Source organism: Myotis daubentonii, chromosome 2, assembly GCF_963259705.1.
Source record: "Myotis daubentonii chromosome 2, mMyoDau2.1, whole genome shotgun sequence".
Lineage (NCBI taxonomy): Eukaryota > Metazoa > Chordata > Mammalia > Chiroptera > Vespertilionidae > Myotis > Myotis daubentonii.
Window position 1 is genome coordinate 57,643,938 of NC_081841.1, and position 24,703 is coordinate 57,668,640.

The 24,703-nt window shown below is 50.7% G+C and overlaps 2 protein-coding genes across 7 annotated transcripts; one reads left to right on the forward strand and one right to left on the reverse strand.

Moving 5' to 3' along the window:
- Positions 1–5: 5 nt before the first annotated feature.
- Positions 6–9,045, forward strand: MBD6 (methyl-CpG binding domain protein 6). 5 transcript variants are annotated; one of them, XM_059683364.1, is made up of 13 exons: positions 6–128; positions 3,077–3,140; positions 3,292–3,428; positions 3,722–3,824; positions 3,959–4,121; positions 4,302–5,351; positions 5,533–6,194; positions 6,462–6,615; positions 6,795–6,964; positions 7,071–7,484; positions 7,571–7,638; positions 7,864–7,930; positions 8,075–9,045. In XM_059683364.1, the coding sequence occupies exons 3-13, from the start codon at positions 3,316–3,318 to the stop codon at positions 8,147–8,149; spliced, it is 3,039 nt and encodes a 1,012-aa protein (XP_059539347.1). In that variant the 5' UTR covers positions 6–128; positions 3,077–3,140; positions 3,292–3,315; the 3' UTR covers positions 8,150–9,045. The 5 variants fall into 5 exon arrangements, with proteins under 5 accessions (XP_059539347.1, XP_059539349.1, XP_059539346.1 ...); XM_059683363.1 differs by lacking the exon at positions 6–128 and adding an exon at positions 1,785–2,089; XM_059683365.1 differs by lacking the exon at positions 6–128 and adding an exon at positions 1,787–2,089 and having other exon boundaries at positions 7,586–7,638.
- Positions 9,046–9,199: 154 nt separating this feature from the next.
- On the reverse strand, positions 9,200–24,122 carry DCTN2 (dynactin subunit 2). Of its 2 annotated transcripts, XM_059683376.1 has the most exons (14): positions 23,950–24,122; positions 23,002–23,070; positions 13,954–14,050; positions 13,718–13,779; positions 13,284–13,382; positions 12,917–13,077; positions 12,573–12,723; positions 11,706–11,771; positions 11,455–11,493; positions 11,198–11,275; positions 11,032–11,103; positions 10,686–10,788; positions 10,498–10,589; positions 9,200–9,635 (listed from the first exon to the last, which is right to left on the reverse strand). In XM_059683376.1, exons 1-14 carry the CDS (start codon positions 23,983–23,985, stop codon positions 9,549–9,551), a joined length of 1,212 nt encoding a protein of 403 aa, XP_059539359.1. In that variant the 5' UTR covers positions 23,986–24,122; the 3' UTR covers positions 9,200–9,548. The 2 variants fall into 2 exon arrangements, with proteins under 2 accessions (XP_059539359.1, XP_059539360.1); XM_059683377.1 differs by lacking the exons at positions 13,954–14,050; positions 23,950–24,122 and having other exon boundaries at positions 23,002–23,022.
- Positions 24,123–24,703: the final 581 nt, after the last annotated feature.

Here is a 24,703-nt window from a genome sequence, read left to right on the forward strand (position 1 = left end):
GCCCCGCCTCATCCCTTACATCCGCCACTCAGGAGCTCCGCGGCCCCGCCCCATCGCGCCTCCTGCTTGGGGGTCCAGGTCTTGTTGGACCCGGAAGTGGCTGTGGGTCACGAGGCTCCACCGGGGAGGTGAGTGAGTCATGCGCGCGCGCGGAGGGGGAGAGCTCGAAGGGGGAGGGGAGGAAAGGGGGGCGGGAATGATGCAATGTTTGGCAACCCGTCTGTGCGCGCACGCGCAGGGGACTACGAGGGCGGTGGGAGGTGCGGGAGGGGGAGAGAGGAGAGAGGCGGGGCGCCAGCTCGCAGCACCCTACGGCCCCAACGGCTAGCAACCGTAGCTGCCCCTAGACTGACGAGTGAAACCTCGCTGTTGCTCGTCGTAGGAGTTCTCGGTCCGCCCACCTGGCATTAGCCCCCGTTTTACCTTCTCCATAAAGGGCTCCCATTTTCTTCGGCTCCCCTCCCAGCTAATAATGGGCACAAAGCCTTTTAAACCCCCTTCCTTTGAAAGTTTGCATCGGTCTGCCAGGATTGTCTACATCTCGAGTCTTCTAAAAGGGGTCTGATCTTTTAGCCCCTAACCACCCAAAAAAGGAGCTGAGGTACTTGAATCCCCTTAGTAGTCATTTTCAGGTCCTTTCAGAGGAGTACCCTGAACTTTTGTCTTGATAAAGTTTCTAATGAGTTCTCAACATGCCAGAATTCATGTTCTTTCCCCGATGGGTCGGATTCCGTTTCCTCATCTCCCCTCATGGCGCTCTGGGGCCCTTCACCAAAGACCAAGACCCGCCCTTTTCACTGATCCAGACAGTAAGTCCTGTGACTCCCTAATGTGAGGAGCTGGGCATGGGCCTTGCCTCCTAGGCGTTTGGGCTACAGTAGAGTCTTGTTGCCCGGGATATTTATTAAATGCACTTAGCGCACAACTGCCTTGGACTAGGTTGTCAGGAGAGGTCAGATTCTAGCTTCAGCTGCCCCCCACTTGCCCAGGGATCCCAGGCCAGCCACCTAGTATCTCTGTGCCTCACCCTTCTTGTTTGAAAAAAAAAAAAAATGTTGTAAAGGTAAAATAAGACAACTCTGAACTTGGAGGCAACTTGAACAAAAGTGAAAGGCACCATGCAAAATGAGAAATATTTTTCTTGTGCCATTAGGTAGAAAGCAGAGGCCATGTGGTGGCCTGTTGCACAACCTGTCATACTTCCACCGGGACAGCACGTTTGTCTAAGTAGGAACTGTCAGAAGGCCGGTGTGAGCTGACAGTGACAGGTCTTTGGTCAGGCCTGCTCTGTTGCTCCATTTCTCCATTTCCCCTCTGTAAACGGGGCTAGGAGTGGGTTGGACCAGATGCCCTCTCCTGGTTCAAAGACATGACCAGATTGTCAGTGACAGGCAGAGGTCATGTGACTTGACAGGCCGAGGTCGTGTTGTGACATGCTGACCTGGGGAGGTGGGTCAAGTCCCACCCAGCACATTACTCGGGAAGCCTTTGGGGCGGGGCAGGGCAAGTCGCGACTTTCATCTTTGGGGTCTGGCCCCTCCCGGACCTGGCATCCTGACTCCCCCCAACAGATTGTGGGTTTGGAGAGGGCCCCTCCCCGGGGAAGACTGGGATTGGCCACCAGTGGAAGAGGCTCAGATCCTTCCGCGGGGGGGCCGCGGGGGGTGTTTGTTCTCTTGGGGATTAATGGGGGGTGGTGGGGGAGGGGGAGGCGCGCTCCCGCATGCGCACTGCGGCCCCTCCTGTTGGCTCGTCGTTGTCCGCTGGGCGGGGGCCCGGCCCCGCCCCTCTCCCGTCCGGGCAGCGGCGGCGGCGGCGGCTGCGGCGGTGGCGGCGGCAGCGACGGCGGCGGCAGCAGCCTGCGCGGTGCCTTCTGGGAACGGAATCCCCAGGGCTGCCCCTGGCCCCCATGGCGCATGCGCGGGAGGCCGCTCGGTGATCCGCGGCGGCGGCGGCGGCGGCGCTTCCTGCTAGGACCGGCTGGGGCCGTACCGGAGGCTCGGGCTCCACCGACCCTCCTCCCACTCCCTCCCACTCACCCTCTGGGCCGCAACTGCGCAGGGCGGGGCCGGCCGAACCATGGGCCGCGGTGAGTGCAGGGCCCGGCCCCCCCATTCCGCCCCTCCCCCTCCCCTCCCCTCCAGTCCCTACCCTCTGCCCCCTCTGCGTCCTCTCGGCCCCTTTCCCTGGCCCCATCCTCACTCCCCCGCCCTCACCTGCCCCCACCGTTTCCCTCTCTTAACTGCTTGACTTTTGCCTTCTTCACCTCCCTCCCTTCAGTGCTTTGCCCACCCTCCGCCCGCCTTCTCCCCAAGTTCCTTCCTACTTCGTGCGCCTTCCCCTCCTCCCCAAGCGAAGGGAAGCAGGCTGGGTGACAGGGCGCCTTGTTATGAGAGGGAAAGTTTTGAAGCCACCCGTGTGGGATAGGAGCGATGGTGAGGTTGGGGAGAGACTTGAGGGGCGGCCGCACATATTAGAGAAGAGTCCCTGTTGGAGCTAATTTGAAGTCTGTGGGTAGGAGGTGCTGAATCCCTTGCCTTAGGTTTGGAAGGAAATCAGGAGCTTCTCAGGATTCCGGGAGAAGGCAGAGCGGTGATTCCAACCTTTCTTAAGACCCAAATGAACCAGATCAGCAATGGTGGGGGCGAGTTCTATTGGTACCCCCCGAACAAGCAGTTGGGCAATGGTCTGGTGACCTGTGGGGCAATCTGTACTTTTTATATGATCTCCCTGGGGGGTGGGGGACAGCAGGGGCCAGACTCTCTGGGAAACCTTCTACTGGCCTGGCATTAGGGGAATCTGCCCACACTCCTGGATGAAGTCTTCTGTCTCTGACCGGACAAAAGGACCCTGCTCTTTATATGTCTAGGCTGTGATTCCTTGGTCCCTGGGAGTTGAGGCTTTGACCCAGGGACTGCATATGTAAAAGGTGGATTGTGGACTCAGCCAGCAGATCCCTGAGATTTTTATGGGCACTTACTTCATTAAGGATCTTTTCCTTGAGAGTATCTTGAACTGTTGTGCTCTCTTGAGTTGGGCAGATTCCTGACAGTCCCTTCTCTCTCCTATCTTGCAGGTGTGGGCTAAGCTGGTGGCCCCGGCTTTAGACTGGACCCCACAATGTTTGCAGAGATGTTCAGGTAACCATGGTGGGTGGGATGGCAAAGGGTTCCCCCTCATTCAACCACCCAGCTCTCTAGGGTCTCCCTGCAACCTTTGTCTTCATGGAGCACTCCCTCAGGTACCCAGCCCAGTTTAATCCTCCTAATGCCCATGGATGTCTGTTATCAGGCACGTGGGAGCTGATTACACACAATGAATGGGGGCAATGAGAGCAGTGGAGCAGACAGACCTGGGGGCCCTGTGGCCACATCTGTCCCCATCGGCTGGCAGCGCTGTGTTCGTGAGGGTGCTGTGCTCTATATCAGGTATAGATTCTCAGAATTTCCTGAATTGTATCCCCAGGCCCTTCAGTTGCCTGATTTGTCTCCCACCCTACCTCTCAAAGCTCAGATCTCTGGTACCCTGTTGCTCTCCTGTCCCTCCTTCCTTCCTCACCCTTTTTGCTGTCTCTTTGAATCTACTCTCCCTCTCTGTCTCTTCCCATATTCCTTACCCGCTGCCCTTCCTAGGAAGGTATTTGACTAAGGAACTGTCATTTAGGAGTGTCTTCTAATTCAGTGTCAATTAACCCCATCCTCTCTGACCCTTCCTCTCCCAGCCCAAGTGGCACCGAGCTGTCTTCCTTGGAGCAAACCCGGAGCTACCTCCTCAGCGATGGGACCTGCAAGTGCGGTCTGGAGTGTCCACTCAATGTCCCCAAGGTCAGAGTGATGAGGGGTCCCTGCCAGAGAGTACAGGGATAAACCTAGAGACCTAATGCAAATCACTGCCCATGGTAGCCTTTGTCACAGATCCCATCCCCTTAGGGTCCCTGTCCATGCCTTTTACCTCACAGGTTTTCAACTTTGACCCTTTGGCCCCGGTGACCCCGGGTGGGGCTGGGGTGGGGCCAGCATCAGAGGAAGACATGACCAAGCTGTGCAACCATCGAAGGAAAGCCGTTGCCATGGCAACCTTGTACCGCAGCATGGAGACCACCTGCTCACACTCTTCTCCTGGTGAGTCTTCTCTACTTTATAGAAGAAAACTGAGGACAACTTAAAGGGCCTGGAAGAGGAATGATGGGAAGTTTTATGGGAGGGATCAAGAAGCGTGGAGTGGAGGGCAGCTTGGTGAAAGGAGGGCACAGGGAGGTTGGGAATTTTTAAAGCTAACCCATCATTTCTCATTTATTGCAGGAGAGGGAGCGAGCCCCCAAATGTTCCACACTGTGTCCCCAGGGCCCCCCTCTACCCGCCCTCCCTGTAGAGTCCCTCCTACAACTCCACTTAATGGGGGTCCTGGCTCCCTTCCCCCAGAACCATCCTCAGTTCCACAGGCCTTCCCCCCTCTAGCAGGCCCTGGGGGGCTCTTCCCACCAAGGCTTCCTGATCCAGTCCCCTCTGGAGGCAGCAGCAGTCCCTGTTTCCTCCCAAGGGGCAATGCTCCCTCTCCAGCTCCACCTCCTCCACCTGCCATTAGCCTCAATGCTCCCTCATACAACTGGGGAGCACCCCTCCGATCCAGCCTGGTGCCCCCTGACTTGGGCTCTCTTCCAGCTCCTCATGCCTCCTCCTCGCCACCTTCAGATCCTCCTCTCTTCCACTGTAGTGATGCCTTAACACCCCCTCCTTTGCCCCCAAGCAATAATCTCCCTGCTCCCCGCGGTCCCCCTGGTCCTTCCACTCAACCACCAGTGTCTTCAGCCACTATGCACCTGCCCCTGGTCCTGGGACCCCAGGGAGGGGCCCCCATCGTGGAAGGCCCTGGGGCACCCCCCTTCCTTGCTAGCAGCCTACTCTCTGCAGCGGCCAAGGCACAGCGTCCCCCCCACCCCCCTCCCAGCACTTTACAGGGCCAAAGGCCCTGTGCCCCACCACCCTCAGCTTCCCACTCATCATCACCCCGTCCCACTCAGCGCCGTCCCCGCAGACCCCCAACTGTATTGCGATTGTTAGAAGGGGGAGGCCCTCAAGCCCCGAGACGGAGCCGTCCTCGTGCCCCTGCCCCTGTGCCCCAATCCTTTTCTCTCCCTGAGCCATCCCAACCTATTCTCCCTTCTGTGCTGTCCCTTCTGGGACTCCCCACCCCTGGCTCTTCCCACTCTGATGGAAGCTTTAACCTTTTGGGGTCAGATGCACACCTTCCTCCTCCCCCAACCCTCTCCTCAGGGAGCCCTCCCCAGCCTAGGCACCCCCTCCTTTCCTCCCTGCCTGGGACCTCCAGTGGCAGCCTCAGCAGTGTGCCAGGTATGTAACTGAATGAGTGTGGTAGAGCCCTTGCCCCTGGGGTGGAAAAAGGCAGCCAAGGCATCTAGGGGAGAATTTAGAACTCTTTGGCAGTTTTCTGGGTTGGGGACCGGGAGGTTGGGCTCTTTGGACACAGGGATAAAGAGTCTCCCTTGAGCTGAATTTGTCTTTTCCTTTGCAGGTGCCCCTGCCCCACCAGCTGCCTCCAAAGCCCCCCTAGTTCCCAGCCCTGTACTTCAAAGCCCATCTGACGGACTGGGGATGGGGGCGAGCACCACCTGCCCTCTGCCTCCCCTGGCTGGTGGGGAGGCTTTCCCTTTCCCCAGCCCTGAGCAGGGCCTGGCACTGAGTGGAGCTGGCTTCCCAGGGATGCTAGGAGCCTTGCCTCTCCCTCTGAGTCTGGGGCAGCCTCCACCTTCTCCATTACTCAGCCACAGTTTATTTGGCATGCTGGCTGGGGGAGGGGGACAACCGCCCCCTGAGCCCCTGCTACCCCCACCAGGGGGACCTGGCCCTCCCCTAGCCCCAGGCGAGCCTGAAGGGCCTTCACTTTTGGTGGCTTCCCTGCTTCCACCACCCCCTTCAGACCTCCTTTCACCCCCTTCTGCACCTCCTAGCAACCTCCTAGCCTCTTTCCTGCCTCTGTTGGCCCTGGGCCCCACAGCTGGGGATGGGGAGGGATCTGCAGAGGGAGCTGGAGGTCCAAGTGGGGAGACATTTTCAGGTTTAGGAGACCTGCCCCCGCTACTGTTTCCCCCACTTTCAGCCCCCCCTACCCTCATAGCTTTAAATTCTGCGCTGCTGGCTGCCAGCCTGGATCCCCCCTCTGGGACGTCCCCTCAGGTGAGGATAGGGGGTGGGACAGAACAAGAGGTAGAATCAGAGATGGGAGCTGGGAATCAAAGGCTTTCCGGTTTCTGTTGAGCTCTTCCTCAGGGCCTTTGGGGAAGGCTTAGGGCTTGGCTAAGGGTAGGATAGCTGTAAGAACGGGGTCTGTATTTAATAAGTGTGGCCTCCTTCACGTGAGGCTTCAGATTGTATACGTGAAAGTACTATAAATGTATGGACTACTTTACATATGTATGTATTAGAAGCATTCTTTCTCCTTAGCCCTGTGTCCTGAGTGCCCCCCAACCTGGACCACCTACCTCCAGTGTCACCACGGCAACTACTGACCTGGGAGCCTCCTCTCTGGGCAAGGCCCCCTCCAACTCAGGGAGACCCCCCCAACTCCTTAGCCCTCTGCTGAGTGCCAGCCTGCTGGGTAAGTCTGAGGGCAGACTCTGGTATGGAAGAGAAGAAAAAAGGCAGTAAAAATTGGGAGGTGCAGGTGGATGAACTGGGGAAGAGTCTTTGACCACTGGGTAAAGCCTAAGAGAATAATAGGATTTGTTCAACTTAATTGGTTTGCCTAGGGAGACCCCTGACTTTATAATTCAACAGGTGATCTGTCTTCGCTGACCAGCAGCCCTGGAGCCCTCCCCAGCCTGTTGCAGCCTCCTGGCTCTCTTCTCTCTGGCCAATTGGGGTTGCAGCTCCTCCCTGGGGGGGGAGCTCCTCCACCCCTCTCAGAGGCTTCTAGTCCCTTAGCCTGCCTGCTACAAAGTCTCCAGGTGAGGGTTTAGGGGTATGTTTGTCATGAGTTTTTCCCCAAACTGGAAATATGAGCATTCTGAGTTACAAAGCAGACTGACTGAGATTTTATTTTTTTGCCTGTAGATCCCTCCAGAGCAGCCAGAAGCCCCCCATCTGCCCCCTGAGAGCCCCACCTCAGCCCTAGAACCAGAGCCTGCTCGGCCTCCCCTCAGTGCCTTAGCCCCACCCCACAGTTCTCCCGACCCCCCAGTCCCTGAGCTGCTCACTGGGAGGGGGTCAGGGAAACGGGGCCGGAGGGGAGGAGGGGGACATAGGGGCATTAATGGTGAGGCCAGGCCAGGCCGGGGTCGAAAGCCTGGCAGCCGGCGGGAACCTGGCCGATTAGCCCTCAAGTGGGGGGCACGTGGAGGCTTCAATGGACAAATGGAACGGTCCCCCAAAAGGACCCACCATTGGCAGCATAATGGGGAACTGGCTGAAGGGGGTGCTGAGCCCAAGGATCCATCCCCTCCTGGGCCCCATTCTGAGGACCTTAAGGTGAGTGCAGTGATGGAGGTCTGGCTGAAGGGCTCAGGAATGGCTGTAGCCATGCTGCCTTTTCTTAACTTTCCCTACACACACAGTCCATCTTTTCTCAGGTGCCTCCAGGGGTAGTCAGAAAGTCTCGTCGAGGTCGGAGGAGAAAATACAAGTGAGTATTGGGCCCACCACAATCTTGCCCTTTTCTCACTTCTTGCTGGGTTTGTAGAAATGATTAAAAGAAGTAGCTTGGTTTTCAAAAGGGAAAATACTTATTTGAATATGAATAAGGATACTATGCCTTTACTGTCCAAATGTAGAAAGTTTCCCACCCAAACTCTGAAATTCATCTGGTGCTTGGGGAGGTGTTCCTGATCATCTGTGCCCCTTATTGCAGCCCTACCCGGAACAGCAATATCTCCCGCCAGGATGTTGTTACCTTGGACCCCAGCCCCACAACCCGAGTAAGTGTGTACCAGTGGGTGGGTGGGAGGGTATGTATAGGGATGGGCAGGAGGAAAAAATGGTTAAAGGGAGTGGGGAGAAAATAAAAGACTTATTGATACCTAACTGTTTGATCACTTCTTTCGACTTCCCCTCTTGTCTAGGCGGCTGTCCCTCTGCCTCCCCGGGCCCGCCCTGGCCGTCCTGCCAAAAACAAGAGGAGGAAACTGGCCCCATAGCAGCCATACCTGGAGCTGGATCTGACCCTGACTGGGGAAAGCTGAGTGCTGAGCCTTGGGAGCCCCTGCCAGCCACCTGCACCTGTGGACAGTGGGTGGGGGCACTACTCCCCACTCAGAGCACAAATGCAAGCCCTTCCCCTACAATCCCATCCTGAGCCATTGCAGGGGGTAGGGAAGCTCTGCCCCTCCCCCCAAAGCCATGTCACTGAAAAGGCCTTGGGGGGGAGGGGGTATATGGCCCGCTCCCACCAGGCTAAGGGGAATACCCCCTTCCCCAGGTCTTTTATTTGTTTAAGTTATTTTTGCACAAATGACTCTTTTATATTTAATTCGACTTCATTGCCTCCCTTCTTGAAGCCAACAGGCTCAGTTTACAAACCTGTGAGCTACTGTTGGCTGCTGTCCTCCTTCCCAGTGAAAGGTACAAAGCAATAAGCATCATGCATCCTCCCCTCACCTCTCCAACACCCCTCTGTCTCTGGCTCAGGTTGCTCAAAGCACAGATCCTCTCTTACCCCTGTCCCCAGGTTTGAAACACATAGCCTCATTTCAAGGTGTAGCCAGCTTCCATCTTCTGGGATAGAAAAAAGGGGTAAGGGGATAAAGAGAGCCCTCTGGGACTCTCCCCCCATACACACTACACTGCCCCTTCTCCCCTCCCCCCATCAAAATGCTCAGAGACGTTGTGATGATGCGACTGAGGATTATGCAACGTGGTCCAACCGGAGCGGCCAGCATGACCAGCTGTCCAGGGGCTGCCTCCTGCCTTTTCTTTTGTAAAGACAAGACCCTTGGGAGTTTTAATTCTGTTTTGTACTTGCCCTGTGGGGCCTCCACTGCTTTTCTATGGGAGATACTCTTAATTTAACAGATGAGAATATTTTGAAACTCTGGCTCTGACTCTGTACTCATTTTTTCTTTAGTTCTTTGGTATGAACGGGTTACAATTTAACTCCTTCTCCTGTAGTAGATAGTAGCTTAGCCTGCCTATTATGCTATGAATGTCTCAGTGCTGCCTCTTCCCCAGGAAACACAGCAGAGGCCACACAGAGTACAACAGCATTTAATGGTCAGAAACAGTTGTACAGTGTTACAATCAGCCACAGAAACTGCTGCAGGACAAGACCCAATCCTTCCCACACAGGACAAAGCAATATTGGACATGACCTGGCATGTGGCTGGGCCCAGGGCCTGAGGGGAGACCACCATCTAATATCCCCAGCTACCCCTCTAGTCATCAGAGGAGGGGTATAAACCCTACATGCAAGAAGAACCATTTGTACCCAGAGTCAAATGGGATGGGGATGCAAGAGTTATAATTAAGGGAAAACTATGTAACCTGTTAACATAGTTCAAAGGGGTAGGTATTACCCCTGTTCTCCATCTCCCAAGGGGCTCACTTTCCCAGTTTCTTCATCCGTTCATCAATGTTGGCAAAATTCCCCTCAACTGTGGACAGGTTTTCACGCATGGTTGTCTGTACCTAGAAAGTGATAGAGATGTTTTTATTCTTTGTCAATTCCAGGTGCTTACCTAGCTGAGGACCTAAAGAAATTTTTAGGACAAAATGAAATGGAAACACAGCTTACGGGCCTCAGAGCAGGGAGGTTATAGCAGTTTTCAAACTACTCTTGGAGTACCATGGACCTAGGTCAGGGTCTGCCAAGCAGGCAGGATTCTTAAGCGGGCCAAGTAAGATTTTGTTGAAATAGAGGTTCACTGATTAAAGTTAGAAAATTGCTCCAGAGGAAGAACATTATACCAAGTAAATTTTTTCACTTATTTTGATGGTCCTGTGATGCTGGTCTCTCAACTTTAATGTTCCTCCTCCCCCCAGCACTGAAAACTGTGTCTCAACAGAAACCAAGGACTCATTATGTGCTGGACACTGCTAAAAGAATGAAGGAAGAAGGTGAAACTCACTGCTCAGAGTCAGAAATGAAGTGGCAAAACCAGGCTGGAGCCTAGCTCCTGACGTGAAAGCCCATATTCCTCCCAATGTACTATGCTCAGGAGAACCTGGATGAGGACCCAGAGAGTAAAGCTAAGCTGAGACTACAGGGGAAAGGGTAGGTTTCAGAGGAAAAGCTGATGTTTATTGAACTAACAATTCACCCAGGTTATTTAACCTCGTCCACGTAACTCTGAAATAAGTATAATTTTCCAGAGGGCAAGACCGAAGTTCACAGGCTAAGTTTCCACAACCACTGAAAACAGTGTGAAGACTCAAACCAAGGTCCTGCTACAAACGATGCCACCAAAGGGGCTAAGGCAGAAGACACTCAGCTGGAGAGCCTGGTCTGTGTGTCTGAAGAAGGGAGGCAGCAAACCAATAAAGGGCAGACCTGGGTCAAGAGGGTGGTGTTGTCCTTGAGAGAACTAGCGATCATCTGCTGTGTGGTGTCCAAGTGTGTCAGGAGCTGACCAAACTGCATGGCTACAAAAGAAAGGTATGGGGGAGGTTAGAATGCAAGACAAGAGGAAAGGGAATAGAAGTTGCCTACTTTCCAATTCCTCTGGACACCCCTCCCACCTTGCTCGTGCAGCTGCTTGATGGTGACAAGTCTCTGCACCAGCTCAGGAAGGGTGGAGGCGATGGGGCTCCAGCGCTGTATGGTTTCATAGAGCTGGTGCACCTGGAGGGACAGGACAGGGCCCAGAGGAGCTGGCCTACTTGCCAGTGAAGTACACACTCACTTTACTAGGGTGGGGTGAGGTCAACTAGGTGGGGACAGAGCAAAGCACTACCCTTTCTCTGCTGGCACGGGTTTACAAAGACAGGGACCTGAGGATTCAGTGCTCTCATTGCCACCAGGATGACTCGGAGAACATAAGGAAGCAGGAAAGGGTGGAGAGATGGGGAAAGATGTCTTCCCGACCTTGCTTTGTGTATCTGCATCCTCTACAGAAGCTTTATGCTTGGCAATCTCATTCACCTTTCCCAGGACACTCTGCAAACACAGATTTTAAGGCTGATAGGTAAGTGCATCCAGGGCTTCCCAAGTCCCAAGCGATCTGTAATCCACTTTGTCCTCCACTTAATACCTGTAGCCGAGCCTCCACTTGGTCCAAAACTGCAAGGTCCAGGGCGCTCACCTTTGCCTGCAACAGTTCTACAGTCTCCTGGGAGAAGGGGTTGGGACAAGTTTCATAAAGAGGAAAAGATCAGACTAGGAAGAGGCCACCCCATATTCCACTGAGAGTAATTAATATATAAATGTAGACCTCAAAATCATTCTCCAAGCAACCCGATCCCAATATCCCCTCGTACCCCAAACACTCCAGTTCTTTTTCACACTCACTGTTAGGCAGGCTCCCTGCAGACCTGCAGAAAGAGGATTCTGGTGGGGAAGAGGAGGGAAGAAATCAGTGATTCTACTCTCTCCATATGATTACCACTTTCCCCATCCTTCCTGTTCTAGTGGGAGCCCACTGGCTGATTCCAGTACTGACACCCTTTCCTGACGCCTCCCAGGATTCTGTGGAATGCTGTGGACCTCAGGCTGAGGGTATAGAATGTGAGGATAAGACTAAGAATAGGAGAGCACCTGACCTGAGCATCCTGATTACAGCGTACAGTTGCTTCCAGCTCTGTCAGGCGCTTCTCAAGTTCGGCAACCTAGGGGGAGAAAGGAGGTGAGATTTGCCATCACCTCCCTGCTGCTGCAGTGGGAGGTAAGATACTGCTATCCTCTGCTTGTCTGCTTGCAACTCCCCTCTGCTCTTCCCTCTACCAATGGATGCCTTTCCAAGGAACATATCCCTAGTCATAATCTTAAAATCTCAACTGAAAGTAGATGGGTGAGGGGAACAGAAAGAATGAGACATTAAGATCATCAGAAGCGCCCAAGCTGGTTTGGCTCAGTGGATACAGCGTCAGCCTGTGGACTGAAAGGTCCCGGGTTCGATTCCAGTCAAGGGCACATGCCTGGGTTGTGGGGCTTGATCCCCTGTGGGGGGCGTGCAGGAGGCAGCCAATCAATGACTCTCTCATCACTGATGTTTCTATCTCTCTCTCCCTCTCCCTTCCTTCCTGAAATCAATAAAAATATATTAAAAAAAAAAGAAAAAGAAAAGATGAGAAGCGCCCTAGCTGGTTTGGCTCAGTGGATGGAGCATCGACTTGTGGACTTAAGGCTTCTATGTTAGATTCCCGTCAAGGGCACATGCCCGGGTTGTGGGCTCAATCCCCACTAGGGGGCGTACAGGAAGCAGCCAATCAATTCTCATTTCTATCTCTTCCTCTCCCTTCCTCTCTGAAATCAAATATATATATATATATATATATATTTTTTTTTAAAAAGATCAGAAGCACCCTCTCCCCAGAACTGATCCCTTGGAGGAAGGCAGGAAAGTCTCTAGGGCCACATCTCCCCTGCCTCCCTCTTGGGCCCCCAATCCACAGTACATACATACTTACTTTGGCAGCTTGAGAGAACTTGTCTTGCTCAGGCCGCGAATGTAGTTCGTAAGTGACAAGGCTGCTCTCTGGGAGGGTCCCACTTGTGGTTTTTCCCCCTGAACCAACCCCTTTGCTGTTCTTTGTTGCCTCCAGCTGTAGTAGTAGGCGCCTAGGTCAGAAGACCAAGTAATAATATCATGACTTGAAGGATGCAGGCCAGCCCAGCCACTCTTTCTCATTCTACCTCAGAGTAGTCAGCATTAAGGAACCGCTAGGCCATCTCTTAATAGGCCTGTCACTACCTGGCTTAGTCCTTCTACACCCCAATTAGCAATGCTTTCTCAACCAAGTAGAGCACCCACTTAGCCAGAGCTCCATCAGGGTCAGTAAGGTTGATCGCTGCATCTGGTCCCAGCAGCTTCTCCAGGTGGGAAGCAACCAGCTGCTGCTTCAGGGCTGCCAGCTGTTTAGCCAACACCACAGGGGTCAGCTTCTCCTCAGTGGCTGATTCCTTCACTGTTGTCTGGTATGAAAAGTAGACAGTTGAAGGGTGGCAAGAGTGAACTAAGGAAAAAAAAAAGGGTCAGATCTAGCTGTGGCTGGAAGTCACCTATAGCACTGAATATTCGTGTGGATCCGGGAGCACAGGGACTCGTTCTCCTCCTGCTGGGAGGTCCTCCTCTGTTCTATAAGTCACAGCAGAGAGGGGAGAAGATAGTTTATAGTTACCTTGATTTTTTCAACTTCAGTTGTCAGCTCTTGGACCTCATGCAATAGTCGCTGGTACTTTTGCTGGGGTGTCTCCTTCACTCCCAGACCCTCTCCAAGCTAGAGAGCAAGCACAAAAGGTGATGTTATACCCCCCAGTACAGGGAACCTCAGGAATTTATCCAAACCCTGGGCTTGAATTGTAAGGGTGTTACATCCAACTCAGAATCTACTACACCCTATTGAACTGAGATAGCTGGAGGCCTGGAGACTCTCCAGAGCGAACAGCAGAGGAATAAAGCATCCTCAGATGCATCCTACTGGGTTCTTCTTTCCCCATCCCCTCTGGATGGGGACCCCCAACCAAAGAGAAACTCAGAATCTGACAGCATCCCTTGATCTCCTGCTAGAGAGGATCACTGTACCTTTCCCATCAACACACACACACAACAAACCATCTCATATTCTCCGGATTCGTATCCTGTCCTCTTGGTTTTTCCAATACGATCTGAGAAATCTGTCAACAAAAGAAGATGAAATTAAGGGCCTGATCTAAGCCCAAGGCAGTCAAGGTCTCAGGTGACAATGAAGGCTTCCCCCAGGGATCTCTATGAGGGACCCTTTCCCAAAGCAAAAGGCACTAAGGCCTGAGGACAGATTTCCCCCCAGCCAATTTACAGCCCAGTCTCACCAAGTCCCTTTGTCCCCACTCTCTTGTCTTTGAACTTGTCATAGGCAGCATTAGGATTGACAATGATGTGCTCTACACTTGTGCTCGTCAGTTCCTCCTGCAGGAATAGGTAGTTCAGGCGCTGGGCAGTCTCATTCACACTCTAGAACTTCCCCATAAAAATCCCCTATATATAAGTAGACTGGCTCCTACTTTCCAAGCTGCCGACCCAGGCCCGACCTAGGAAACTGAAGCTTCCTGGTAAATTGTAGTCTCAGTTGTATAAACATTAACACCCTGATTCAACTGGGAACAGAGGAAGCATAGCCTCCCCACTCCCCCGCCCCAGCCAACTGGGCCCTCCCATTATTTGGCACATACCATGCATTCAGGGTAAGAAATGAACCTGACCTTTTAACCTTTACTTTTTACCAAAAGTAAATTTCCTTGCTGCTGAGGAAGTCCACTTTCAAGCTAATTTCCCTTCTTGCTGGAGGAAAAGAGGTGGAATAACAGACAATCAAGCTACCAACTCTAAGAGTGAATATTAGGACTTGAATGTGCTGCTGAAGGGAAGACATCAGCTCTTTGATAGAAAAAGAAGGTTGGCTGGCAAAGAGCCTGACCAGAAGTTCTGTTTCTAAGCTGCCATGAAGTCAGGGAATTCAGGGGAAGAGAGACAGGCAAGAACACACTGTATTATTTTTTAAGGGACATCTTAGAAGCAACAAGCAGAAGCAGTATCTGCTTGCCAAGAATACCTATGGGCAAGGGCCATAGACAAGTCCTGAAATGGAGATAACCCAGCATCTATTCTAAGAGAAGCCCCAGCTCCAGCCCTCCCTGACCTCTCTGCTGGCTCTTAAGCGCTGAAGCTACCCCATAAACGGGGGACATGGTAAAGAAAGGGAATGAGATTTTACTCTAGAAATTGAGGCAGAGAGGTTCCCTCCTTACTGGGTATCTACTGGCTGTTCAAATTCCAATAACTACACCAAGACTGGGCATTCATACTGCATGTCTGCCCTTCAATTGTCAGCAGTCTGACAGTGCTCATTACATTACTGAGGGCGGGGGTGGAGGAGAGGGACATTCAGGAGTCCTTTTCTTTTGGAGATGCTACCTCCACCTTCTACAGAAGGAAGACAAAATAAGTCTTCTTTCCTTTAGCTGGAATAATGGTTCTCAACCCTGGCTGCACAACAGAATCACTTATAAAATATTGGGCCCTGGCCTAGAGCATCATCCTGATACATCAAGGTTGAAGGTTTGATCCAAGGTTGAGGGTTGGATCCCTGGTCAGGGCATATACAAGAAACAACCAATGATTGTATAAATAAGTAGAACAACAATCTCTCTCTCTCAAACCAATTTTTTAAAACATTAGAAAGAAAAAGAGGCCTGGGCTCACCTCTGTAGATTCTGATTTATTGTTCCAGGGTAGGGCCAGTGCAGTAGGTTGGTTTAAAAGCTACTCAGGTGACTCTAATATTTCTAATATGCAGCCAGGAAAAAGAATCTCTGCCTGTGGGTATTGAGGGGTGGGGGGATGATGGTGATAAAGAGACACTGATGGAGAAAAAGCAGCAGACAAAAGCTCCATCCTTCATCTCTGGTCTGCTATTAAAGAAGGAATCAGTGTGAGTGGCAGCTTTAAAAATAAGGGAGGAAAGGGGGTAAGGAGAACTGATCAACTTTGATCTTTCCCTCTTCTTCAGGAAAGTGCTGGGCAGAGGGATAAGAGCTAAAGATTAAGGGAAAACAACAGGGTTCAATGTCCCATATGCAAGGGCCTAGGGGAAAAAAGACAACTGAGTCCTAAATTATCATCTCTTTAATCTTCTCTGAAATGTTAAGGCCTGAGCACCCACCAGCCAAATAACTGTGTGGTCTCTAGCGTCTCTAAGTGTCTGAGAAGGACTCGTGCTCAGGAAAGACAACCATCTTCTCTGAAGGTTGACACTCAGTAATATGCCACTCCTCTTTGTGAGTGCCCTAATTAAGGCCAATGAAGTAGAAACCCATTAAAAAAAATTTCTCTTAAAAAGAGGAATGGGAGATATAGTCTACAGACCAAAGAAAGAAATTATAGCTCCATTGTGTTAAACCTTTATTATGGGACAGGCACTGTGCAGATGAGAACCTACTTTCTTATTTACTTTCCTAAAAATAAGGAAGGGGTGGAGTAAGAAAGGCAAATACACAGAACTATGAGTTTCAGAGGTTCTGGACAGTAAGAGGGATGGATAATGCTTTCACCTCACTGTTCCTGACACAGAAGCATGTGCTGGGTCAGGAGGGCGGCCTGACACTGGCACCCCTGAGGAGCCCTCTGAGGGTGTGGCCCTGGAGACAGGTGGGCAGAACACTTCAGTCCTCCAGTGGCACCTACTCCACAGTGTCTCAGAGATCTGGGGGCATGAGTTAGGGGCAATGTTATTACAGTGACTTGTGAGGTGGGAAAAGGTTGTCGCTGGGGTGGGGTTGAATAGATGAAAGATTTGGTAGAGACAAAAGGACAGAAAAACAACTGCCCATCCAGCACACCCCACTAAAAAGCAGATGAAAGGTCAGGCTTCTTACCAGCTCCTTGTGGTTTCCCCAGAGGTGAGAAAATCAAGAGTTAAAAGGAAAGGGAGTGGGGAAATGGGGGTGAGGGAGGGGAAAAAAAAAAGACAAAATTGTTATTAGCAAATTGTCACATGCACTACATGACAGTCTTCAAACACACTGCACCACAGGGCCCAGGGGAGCCTAGCAAAATTTGGGGACCAAGAAATTTCAGCTCGGGTTGTCACATACCCCCAGAAGAAAGAAGAGCTTGGGTCCCTTTTCTCTCTGGTGGTGAGGATGTCATGAAGCTTTGCCAGTAACAGCAGCAATTCAGGATCATCTGAGAACTAGTAGTTAGATGCTGCAAGCTAGTGGCATGGAACAGGGAAGTGGGGGGAAAGAAGGCTGAGGTGGAGGGGAAGCTGTAGAAATGGCAATGTGAAGCAGAGGCTATGGAGATTCTGAGGACCTGCACTGATTGAGGGTCCATAATCCTCAAGGGGGCAGTTCATGGCTTAAGTCTTCCTGTCCCCTGGTTTCTCTAGTGTAGAAGAATCAGACATTTGGATGACTGAGTCAGTCACAATGAGAGTGCTCATGTGGGTAGTCTGTTATAATTTTAGGTTTAGCAGATGGTGAGTTTAGGGAAATACGAAGCACCTGATTGAAGCCCCATTCTCCTTCTCTGCAGCTAAACGACACAGGGCAGATCCTGGTCCCTCGTGTATTTCGTGTTTGATTACTTCTTGAGTGATGGGTAGCTCACCCTGCAGCTCGGAGGGATCCAGAGCAATTCTGCCATGATGTGCTAGCACAAAGAGTGCAGAGGACTCCAAGATTCACAGCTACCAGCCCATATGCAGAACACGTTTCTTCAACCCTCTACTCACAAGATTCACAGGGGTTGGAGGGTAGACAAAGGGGAAAGGTGGGAGTATTTAAAAGAGGCCTTATTTTAGTCCAGGCCACACAGATAAGAATCTCATTTCCAGGCAAGACTGGTAAAGAAGTACCAGGAAGGGGAGTCCAGCTGTACACCCTGCCTCTCCAGGAGCTCTACTGACGGGTAGATAGAAGTGTGGAGGGTCAAATGCTTCCTTCTCTTTAGTAGAGATTTCCGCTAAATATACCTGAACCTCAACCTCCCCATCGCCTGATGCCAGGGTCCACCCTAGCAGACTCCTCCCTCAGCTCAGGGTAGAGGTGAACCTGGGTCCTGTGGTCTAGGCTGGGATGTCTCTACAGAGTGGGTGTATGCGCTCACATTTGCATGCATACAAAATGAGGGGAGGCACACACACTACACATTTCTCTTACTTGCCCCACAAAGCTAAAATCAGTTTGGGAGAAACTCAAGGAGAAATAGAGGACAATGGGCCATAAATCAAGTTCAAATCATGAAGAACAATCAGAATCAGGAGGACAGAAAAATCAAAGAAAAGGAAAATGGCATTATTAGTTTGCAAACAATATATGCCACTTCCAGATCTGTCCTATGGATGAGATTTTAAGCATAATTCCTGTAACCTGGAATAGTAACAGTCACCATGGAAACCTACTACACCCAGCCACCTTGACTTGAAAATTCTAAGTGCCCTGATACCAGGTACTAGCTTATCTGGTAGATGATTCCCAGTCCCTCTCACTAATGAACTCCCAGACTCCCCAGGGCTGTTTGGCTAAATGGCTGTGCCTAGAGGCAAAACCTGAGGTTCTAGATCAGATAGGGGGGAGAGGCCTGTTCAGGGTCTATGCCAACACTGCAGCCAGAGGGACTTTGGAACCATGAAGACAAGGAGCATGGATAGTACAGAAGAATAAAACTGTCCAGGATGGACCAACATAGTGCTGAGCAACCATCCATTTCTAAAGGAGGGGAACAGAAACAGAAAGACTCATGAAAGCACAAATAAACAAAGTTATTACCTTAAAATTAGCATATAATACCCCTTTTGCCTATCCAATTTATCTTTCTGTAAAGGCTCAGCCTAGAATATTAAATTGAGTTTTCCAGGCATAATCCACACACAGCTAAGAAGTGAGGACTGTGGCTGTTCCCCTTGTTCTTCATCCCTGTTTGGAATAGTTTAGTCATTCCTTTTCTCTTAACTCCATTTCAGTCTGAGAAAGGCAACCCCCTTCTAACTCTAGCTCCTGAATGCCTTATGTGCCCAAGCATTCCTAGCCTCCATGTTTCTATCCCATCCTCCATTGGACAGTTTTATTCTGCAGACTTCCCAAGAGGAAGAGACAATGATTCATGGATCATCATTGTGCTTCTAATCCTTGATTTCTGATCTTTAAACATACGGCCAGCAGGCCCCTTAGTGATCCAGCTAGGGACTCATTAGAATTTAAATTAGCTATAACAATAGCACAGTGGCAGAGCATTGCATGCGAGATGGCAGATGAAAAAAACATGCAGAGAAGAAGCATCGAATGGTCTTACTTGTGCAAACTAGTGTCCAGGCAAGGTGGTGAGGAGGGAGGATGGGGGAAGCATCAGGAAAAACTCAGGTAAGTTCAAGTGCGCCAACAGTTAATGAACACAATCAAGCATACTCTATGATACCCCAAACTGTAAGGAAGAGAACCTACCATTTGTCATTTCAACCTGGTGCAGTGTCCAGCAGTACCTACCCTTTGAAAAACTGAAGCTTCTGCCAGGGCCCCACCAAACTTTGGCAGGTCACTTTTCCCCCCTTTCACATGGCATTGAGAATAGTTATGGCATAAAGGGAGAAACCAAATCCTACTTCCAGTGAGGTTTTCTAAATTTACTCCCCTTGGCTGGCTGGCATGGCTCAGTGGTTGAGCATCAACTTATGAACAAAAGAGGTCACGGTTTGATTCCTGGTCAGGGCACATGCCTGGGTTGCGGGCTTGAACCCCAGTGGAGGGCGTGCAGGAGGCAGCCGATTGATGAGTCTCTCGCGTCATTCATGTTTCTCTCTCTCTCTCTCTCTCTCTCTCTCTCTCTCTCTCCCTTCCTCTGAAATCAATAAAAATATATACTATCCTTGTTCCAGCAGTTCAAAAATCATGAGCAGAATGCCCCACAAACCCAAAGCAGGCTATGGACCCAGAAGAGATGGAATTCCAAATGGGAATTAGCTTTCTGGACAAGACATTTTAAGAATAGTTTCCAAACAAGCCCATCACCCCAATAAACCCAGGAGTGTCTGAAATCCAGAGAGGAGATCCTCCCAGATAGAGGAAGATGGGGCTAGCCTATACAGTTTTCTGGCCCATTCATTTGAGAATACTTCCTGCTAAAATCATTTTTAAAGGGATAGTAGGAAATTCAGGATCATCTTTATCAAAATTAAAACCCATGGCTTGGCCGGCACGGCTCAGTGGTTGCGCATCGACCTAGGAGCCAGGATGTCACAGGTTTGGTTCCCTGTCAGGCCACATGCCTGGGTTGTGGGCTCTATCCCCAGTGGAGGGTGTGCAGGAGGCAGCCGATCAATGATGCTCTGTCATCATTGATGTTTCTATGTCTCTCTTCCTCTCCCTTCCTCTCTGAAATCAATAAAAATATATTTAAAAAAACAAACAAAAAAAACCCTTCTACTACTGCCCTGGCTGGTTTGGCTCAGTGGATAGAGCGTTGGCTTGAGGAAGGGTCCTGGATTCGATTCCAGTCAAGGGCACATGCCTAGGTTGCGGGCTCGATACCCAGTAGGGGGCGTGCAGGAGGCAGCTGATTAATGATTCTCATCATTGATGTTTCTATCTCTCTCTCCCTCTCTCTTCCTCTCTGAAATAAATAAAAATATATTAAAAACAAAAAAAACCTTCTATTACTTTCTTCTCCTATCTCCCCATTATGGGAATTGTAAAACTTTTATGTTTAAGTTAAACCAGCAATTACAATCTTTAAGGAATATTACAGGACATTATTTCGTTAGGCAGCCCCATTTCTTCTACAGTGGAGCAAACAGAGAAAGGAGGCTAAAAGACAGGGAGGGTCAACCCTCTCTGACTATTCCTTTTTATTTTTATGAATTTCAGAGAGGAAGAGAGAGAAACATCAATGATGAGAAGGAATCATTGATCAGTTGCCTCCTGCACGCCCCCGACTGGGGATCAAGCCAAAATCGAACCAGGACCCTTCAGTCCACAGGCAGAAGCTCTATTCACTGAGCCAAACCAGCTAGGGCTGACTATTCCTTCCAATAAAAATCCGAGACGCCGAAAGGGTTCCATTTGAAACTGGTCATATTGGTTGTCTCCAAGGAAGGGAACTTAATGGGCAGACAGTGGTGGGAAGAGAAACTTTTGTTCTATGTGCATATATAACCTATTTTAAAAACCAATAAAATTTAAGTTAAAAATAATCTAGGGCGGGGGGAGAAAATAATCTGGAGACAGGCAGAGCACGCTGTTGCCAGGGGTTAAGAAGGTTCCCGAAAACCTCATGGTTCAGTCACAATAATGGTAATATGCACTGTCACCTGTGCTAGGTCTTAGGAGGGTAGGTGAGGAGGTAGGCCACTGGTGAGAATCCAAGTCTCATGGACACGAGGTTTCTGGATTATCTAAGTACCACCCACTGCTCCTCAAGTTGCACATTTACGTCAGTATTAAGAGCAGTGGCAGAACCATTACTCAGCTGACTTCCCGAAAGCTGCCCTCCTCAGGCCCACAGGGAAATGCAGGGGCCAAAGACATTAGCTGACATCAGGAAACATCTCAGTAACCACCCCCCAGGCTCCTATAGTAAAGGTCTCCCCATCCTTCTCACTCCTCCCTAGTGAGAGGTATTTATTTAGCTGGGCCTTAAAGGATGGAATATTCACCATCCAGATCCTATACACTTCTATACCGCATCCTAAGCAATGTGCCACAAGAAAAGAATACTTATGGTACCCTCTCTCCCCATTAGATTTTACTAAAATATACTGTTCAGGCTCAGCAGGGAGAAACAGCCAATCAGGGCTCCACATTCAGGTTCTTCCATGCCTGGAATGGGTCTCATCTTTTTATTAAGAGATATCCCATTACCTTCAGAAGGAAAATTACAATGTGTTTTTTGGTTTGGAAAGGGGCTACCTGTTTGTATCAAAGTCAGGACAAAGGGACAAAGTTCCATTCATTATCTCACCATGAAGGCTTGATGTTTTACAGGTAGTGGCCTAGGCCGGAGTTGAGCAGTATCTGAACTGTGACAGTAGAGTGAAGCCCTCAGCATACACACTCTTGCCCTGTGAGGTCAGAGACAGCTTCCTAATAGGATACCTCTTGGAGAGACAGGTGCATACGTAGGTGCCTGAGCAATGACAACATCTACATTATCTCCAAATACTCAGGCTTGGGGGACAGACTAACATGCCAGCAAGTACAGAAGCCACAAGGAACAAAACACTGAGAGATGGGACAGGGAAGGTGTTCCCCACAAAGCAGGAACCACTTCCACATAGGGGAAATCAAATAAGGAATAAGTGAGTACGCCAAGCCATACATTATAAGCCAGCAACCAGCATTCTCTAGAACTAACAGCCCCACAGACATAGCCACAGGACTTACAGACACGCACACTGAGCCTGTTCCCACTGACTCTTGGTCACAACTTTATTGAGATCTCACACCACCCACATGACCCTAGCCCAGCTCTCTTTGGAAATAACAGAACCTAAAACACATCCTGTAAGACACGGTAACAAATCTCTGTTCCCCTTTGCACTTACATACAGAATTTTCACTATGTTGATTTCCATTCACTCAATTTTGTTTTTTCCTTCTGTTTCCTCTATGTATCCTAACTTCCCCCATTAGTCTGGGTGACTCTTGAGAGCAAGTGCATTTCTTCCTTGCATTGCACCAAAAATAAAGATTAAACACCTAATAAACAAATTCAATAAACAATGCTAAGTGGTTCCCCTCATTAAAATGTGTCCACAGCTAATTCCTTCCTCCTGAGTTCTTGGACTTGAAAGTGCTATCAGGGCCTCTCCTCTACTGATATAAAAAATGTCTGTTCCTCCTCAAATTTGTTTTGCTCTGACCAGGTCCCTTATCTTCCTTCAGTCTCCAAATAATTTTCTTACTCTTTGCCCGACAGTCATATAAAAGGGTATTCCTCAATACTTCAAAGTCTAGCTCTTGGTAGGATACTAATGAACACATATTGAGTGAAATATTTTATGAACTAGAAGGCCTAGACCTAACCTTAAGCAGCTTATAAAAGCTCAAGCTTCATGATTCATTACCATGGTACAGCGTGCAGGGGACTTAGGAGTCACTCGCCCCAAACCTAAATGTTTTGGGATATTTCAATTTTATTTCAAAGGCCAAGGATCATATCTTGTTCGTTGGAATTCCACTGACCTGACTCTCCTTCCTGGTATTGCTCACTGGTAGCGGCAAGCCCGCCAAGGCCTTGCCACCAACACACCACCCAGGCTGGGTTGGCATACCCGCTTATCGCCATGGCTCCCCAGAAAAGAGAAAGGGCCTGCCTGGGGGAGAGGTCAGAGTCCAGAGGAGTCCTGAGGCAGCACACAGTCTTACCGCATCGAACTCTGCTTGGTCATCCTCAGGTAAGTCGCTGGTTTCATAAACATCTGGCTCGTTCCTGGCCTGCGGGTAGAAGCAGTGACCACCTGACTTCATTACACAGCATCCACCAACACCCCTGACCCTATTCCATTTGAACAAGTTAACAGAGAAGGCAGGCTGTGATGCCAGAATCCTGTCCCTTCGCTTCCACCTGCCCAGTTAACTGCAGTTCCCATGTCTTAGAGGGATAGGGATGACAGTGGGGACAGTTGGGACTTGATGGTAAATGCCGAGTATAAGTGATGACCAAGACGTTACCCTAATCAGAAAGGGCATGGGGTCCTTGGCAATCCTTATGTCATCAGTAGGAAAAGGGCTGTCCTCGCATTAGGTCCTGTACACCACTACCCTGGCACAAGAGTTGAGAGTGACTCAGGACCTTAGTACCCAAGGTCCTGTGACCCAGCACCCAACCCGGGAATGCAGGCAGGGCAGCACAAAGGGGGGGTCCATGCCTGCACGTGCGGGGCGCTAGGGCACTCCCCGGGGGACAGAGTTCTCCATCCAGCACAAGGGTTCTGGCAGGATGAAGGCCATCACTAAGTGGCCGGATGTGTGTGTCTGGGTGGGGATGGGAGGCTCATGGGAAGATGTGGGGAGTCACGGGTGGTGTTGACATGGGAGGTAGAAACACTCGGGCCCAGTGATATGGGCCCGGAGACGATTTCTGGGCCGAGAACCCGGCGGCGGCCGGAAGAGGGGCCCGGTCGGCCGACCTAGGCCTGGCCCAGTCGGATCAGAGGAGGCGGGAAGGTGCTGCGGCTCGTCCGGAGCAAGCGGCGGGAGCCCTGGGGGTGGTGCAGGGGCTGCAGACGGGAGGGGTCACAGGTTGGTGCCTGTTGGGGGTCCTCAGGAGGTGGGGGCGCGGTTCTAGGGAGCCGAGGCCGGCCCTGTACTCACAATGCCGGGAAGGTCGGCGTATTTAGGGTCCGCCATGGCGGCGGCGAGGCGGGTTTGGGGGACCGGGGCCTCGGCGAAGCCGGGGCCGGAGTTCGGGTGGGGGAGAGGCTGGGTCCGGGTCCCGGGCTAGGCGGCGGCAGAGGGAGTGGCGGAGGAGGCGGAGGAGTAGGAAGTCTCGCGACAGCTGAAGCACAGGAGGACAGAGCAAAAGTCGCGAGAACAGCCCGCTACCACACCCGTGTAGAGGCCGGGACTGGCGAGAACGAGGCCAGGGAATGAGGTAATGGCGGGGGGCGCCGACTGGGATTATGGGATATGTAGTCTTGGCCCACTGGGGCTTTGGCGGGCGATGACAGTAAAGCGCCTTTTATTTCATCCGACCTATTTTCTTTAGTTTTTACATCAAGCCTGTGAAAGAGCTTTTCTAATTCCCGTTTTTCAGATAAACAAGTTTGGACTCCCAGAAATCAAGTGATTACATAAAAATAACACAACTAGGCATGTTGTGACACAGCCAGGACTCCAAAAACAAGGATAACAAATAAACTTTAATAAAGGCTCAGTCTTGTTGGGAATGAAAAAGGTAAGTCACCTTCCCAATTTAGGACTGTCATAAAATACAGGAAGCCTCGTTAAATTTGAAATAAGCAATAAATAGGCTTTTAAAAAATGTTTTTATTGATTTCAGAGAGGGAAGGAGAGGGAGAGAGAGAAACATCAATAATGAGAGAGAATCATTGAACCGCTGCCTCCT